General features: G+C 27.4%; 1 protein-coding gene and 1 pseudogene across 1 annotated transcript; both read right to left on the bottom strand.

Annotated features, from left to right (window-relative positions):
- Positions 1-1,401: 1,401 nt before the first annotated feature.
- On the bottom strand, positions 1,402-1,796 carry LOC108751522 (annotated as a pseudogene).
- LOC108751521 (protein G12-like) lies at positions 1,629-2,975 on the bottom strand. The gene is made up of 2 exons (XM_018491756.1): positions 2,916-2,975; positions 1,629-2,561 (listed from the first exon to the last, which is right to left on the bottom strand). Exons 1-2 carry the CDS (start codon positions 2,943-2,945, stop codon positions 1,830-1,832), a joined length of 762 nt encoding a protein of 253 aa, XP_018347258.1. The 5' UTR covers positions 2,946-2,975; the 3' UTR covers positions 1,629-1,829.
- Between the last annotated feature and the right edge of the window lie 1,199 nt (positions 2,976-4,174).

Below are 4,174 nucleotides of genomic sequence, written 5' to 3' on the forward strand. Positions count from 1 at the left end.
GAAGCAAAATCATAAAATCGCATTAAACCTTTTGCAAAAGCTATATCATAAAGAGAGTTATATTGCAAGAAAGAAAGTACAGTTTGCGCTCCATATTGAGTGGAAAAGTTAAGAGATCGCGAAGATTTCTCCTCTGCGCCCTTGCACTTCTTCCCCTTTGTCTTTTTCTTTTCCCTTTCTCTCACTCTTTTGCAGCCTCTTTGTCCGTAACCCTTAAAGACGCTCGTTTAAGCGTCCGATTTCTCCTCATTCTTCTTCTAGAAGTCTCTCTCTCGTTCTATCTCACTTATTCTTCTCACGATTTCCCATTACGACGCGCCAATGATGAGTTCCGAGGCTTATTAAATTGTAACAATTTTAATTAGGAAAGCACCGGCCCTTATACTCTCCCTTCTGCCGTTTCTGCAATTTTGTTTTCTTTGTGTCTAAGAGTACCTATCTCGCAATTAAAGATATTTTTTTTATCTTCAGTACAAAAAAATTATATACCCACTCAGGCATTCTTTAATTTCTTGTTTTAAATTAGTACCACCTGCGTAACATCATTTTATATTTATTAAACAGGCACGAATATCATTTATTGTACATTGATTTCTTATGATCGGAGAAACTTTAGGCGTATTAACAAAAAATATAATGATGATACTCGAGTTTTTTTACTGAGAGAGTTCGGAATCAATTAATCTTTCAAAACAGTAATATTGTTGCAAAAAATGGGAATATTAAATGTTATTGATTAGAAAGAATTTCAGAATGGTAACGTAATATGATTCGACATTGTGGACTTTGAGTTAACTCTTGATAAATTAAAATGCAAAACAATAAAGTATTTAAGTTTGATTTTTTTGTACTAAAGCGTATTCCTTAAAGACATGTTTTTTTTTTTAAATAAATTTTCTATATATTTATATTGCTAAGCTGAATACTACTACTAAATTTAATTAGAGTATATAAATTTTTTAACATCATATGATTTGTATTAACCCAACATATAGATGGTAATACATAGAAACAATGTAAACGCTTGCATCGACGACAAATTACTTTGTTGTGGCATAAAAGTAATTTTAATAAAATGCAATACAGAAATAAGTAGTTGAAGAAGAAAATTATCTATTACATTAGGAAAGGAACATTAAGGAAATTATATTGAACTAAAGACTAAAGTTTATTATCGCTTTAAAATCAAAGCGATGTAAGAAGCGATGTAAGAATCTTCGGCATTTGAGACTCATATAATAATGATATAAAAAAACATATATTTAAAATATACGCTTATAAAATATGACATGTATTTTAATATGTCGGAATTTAAAACCAAATATTCTAGTGAAAAATTTTGTCAGTTCCGAAAGTTCCTATCCATTTATTTTGGCCTCCGTCACAAAATTTTTTAAAGTTTGATTTACATACAGATTGATTAATTTCTACATTTCCGGAGATTTTATCTTCTCGAAATCGACAAAGACCTTGGAATTCTGCAATTTCTCATTCAAAGAGCTTGAACCTTATCAAAAGGTATTAAATTATAAAGATCCTCCAACAATCCTTTTATCCCATCACCAATCTTTTGTATTTCAATTTGAGATTTGAAAATGCTTTTTATTTTAGGCAGTACATAATCCTCCATGCCAATAGCCTTATGAAATGTTTTGATGTGATCAGTAACATTTTCAATCCAGCTTCCTCTAGATATACTACTAATGCTTGATATTCTTTAAGAGCTTCAAGATCGCACAAACTGGTATGGAATTTTGGTGTCTGCAAGTATTGCAGAGAGTGCTGTACTTTTTCATCTTCGGCTCTATACTTTAAATTAACTCAATAATCTAATCAACCGGAAGAAGATCCACAAAATCCATCAATTCGTCTTCCAGCGTAGGTTCTTGGTAAACAGTAACATCGTTCGGTACGTTAAGGCCGAGGACAATATATATGACGTCAGCTGTAACCTGCGTATTCACTCCGCTGCTTTTGAGTCCATTCAAAATGATCTGCAAGGATTTAATTTGATAGACTTTGTTTACGGCCTGCTGAGCATTGTCTGACTTAAGTTGATTGACAAAACCGACGAAAGCTGAAGAAGTTTTCATCTTTTGCACGTAAGTACGAATGATCTTGGCAATAGGAATCACATCCGTAATATCTTTGATGAGTCCTGCAATCCCACCAGTCCTCTGTATGACCAAGGAATATAAACGAGGAGGTGGTGTGATCCTATCGATACCGAGAGCATCGTTAGCTTTATTTACTAATGAATAAGCATCGACACCTTCCTTTTGCAAATAATTTAGAATGTTAATCACTTCAGGAATAGCTTCCAAATTTATCATCAGGTCTTTTAATACGGTCGAAGTTTTAAGATAACTAACAGCTTTTTGTACTTCCGAATCTCCTAATACGTAATCCAAAACGATGGTTTGAATTTCTTTATAAGGAATTAAGTCCAAAAAGTCTTGGAAATCCTCATGAACAGGACCATTGCCAAAATCCGGGAACTGATGAGCTTGTCCAAGACCGATAATGGTCAAGGCAGCAAATAGCGCTGATATATACTTCATCTGTAATATATTCACGTGTAAGAGTATTAAGTATGTAGAATTAAGTATGTTACAATTAAATTTTTTGTATTGTACTAAAATTTAACATTTTATGTGTATAAATTTTGATGTAAAAAAAAAGAATTATTTTTAAAAATACATTATTTTTTTTAAATTACAATTATTTTATATATGATTTACTTTAAAAAAGTAATAATAAGAATAATAAAAAAAAAATAAAAATTATTATTTAATTAAGATGTTTTTCATAATTATTATGCAATTTATTTTTGTTAAAAAATGTAATTTTATTTATCCGTTATTTTATTTTCATGCATATGTAATCTTTTTATAAGAGACTATGTTTTTACTTACCACGACAGCTGTTGATGAGCACAAAGACATTCGAATACCTAGCTAGTTAGCAGATTTATATATCAAAGTTATCTTAAATCTTGCTAGAAAAGTCAGTTAATAAAGGATTAGATAAGATAAAAAATTTCAATATCGGAAAAGTGCAGATTGCTTGGAAATCAATGCACATCAAGTAAATTTAAATATCAATAACAAGTAAATTTAAATATCATATTATTTACTTTGCTATACACAACTTTTTATTTAATAACAAGACATTTTATTAGAAGTTAGAATTTGTAAAAAGTTTTTAATTAAAACAAATTCTAATAGTGTAATTTCACATTTATAATAAATTTATATATTTACTTAATAATAAATTTATATATTTTAATACTTTTTACAAAAAAGTTATTAATTATTATAGTATTACTTATTTTTTATTTAATTTTACTATAAATTCTGTAATAAAAATATTGTTGTTATTTAGCAAAATAAGATCAATATTTGTTATTATAAATTTTTCATTTTATTATTTTAATAATTATATAATGTTCTCGACACATCTGATGTTTTATATATTCAATATTTTTTACAACATGAAATTCTATACCATTTGTTAATAATACAAAGCATAGTAATGTTATGAAGGCATATCGTATTTTTAATTCTTTTTATTATATGTCAAACAAATATTATCAATAACAGATGTTTTCCTTTATTTTTAATAATCGCTCTGTTATTATAAAGTGCAGATAAATATATTCCTTCAAATAAAATGTTTTTAAACGTTATCTTGGGTAATCTTTGTTTAATAATGAGAAATAAGAAAGTTGTTATCAATAAATTATAAATTGTTTTGAATACATATTCTGACAAATTTGATATGAATCATAGCACGATTAACATCAAACGTCTGGAAAAAAGAAACATAACTTAATTATGGATATCTTAATAAATACATCATAATATAAAATCTAAAAAGTAGAAATATATTATTTTTCCTTTATAAAGAAAATGTAATCTATGATTTTAAAATACACACTAGCAAATAAAACAGTTCATCAATCATCACTCATAATAAGGTATTGCGCACAAATTAAAGAGATAATACAAATTGTTAAATACAACTACATAATAAAAGATAGACATATAATAACAGAAAATAAAAATTTGGAAAACAAATAAATAAAAATGTTAAAACTGAAATATTCTTTAAACATTAAAGTTAATTAGTTATATAAATATGCGCAAATAAAATATGCCATTAATTCAAATAA

The sequence above is a fragment of the Trachymyrmex septentrionalis genome, unplaced genomic scaffold, assembly GCF_001594115.1.
Source record: "Trachymyrmex septentrionalis isolate Tsep2-gDNA-1 unplaced genomic scaffold, Tsep1.0 scaffold49, whole genome shotgun sequence".
In the NCBI taxonomy this organism is placed as follows: domain Eukaryota; kingdom Metazoa; phylum Arthropoda; class Insecta; order Hymenoptera; family Formicidae; genus Trachymyrmex; species Trachymyrmex septentrionalis.

Bases quoted from the DNA above. Each gene is read 5' to 3' on its own strand.
- LOC108751521 (XM_018491756.1), bottom strand. From the start codon at position 2,945: ATGTCTTTGTGCTCATCAACAGCTGTCGTG. The intron at 2,562-2,915 runs GTAAGTAAAAAC...AATATATTACAG, and splicing joins GCTCATCAACAGCTGTCGTG to ATGAAGTATATATCAGCGCT.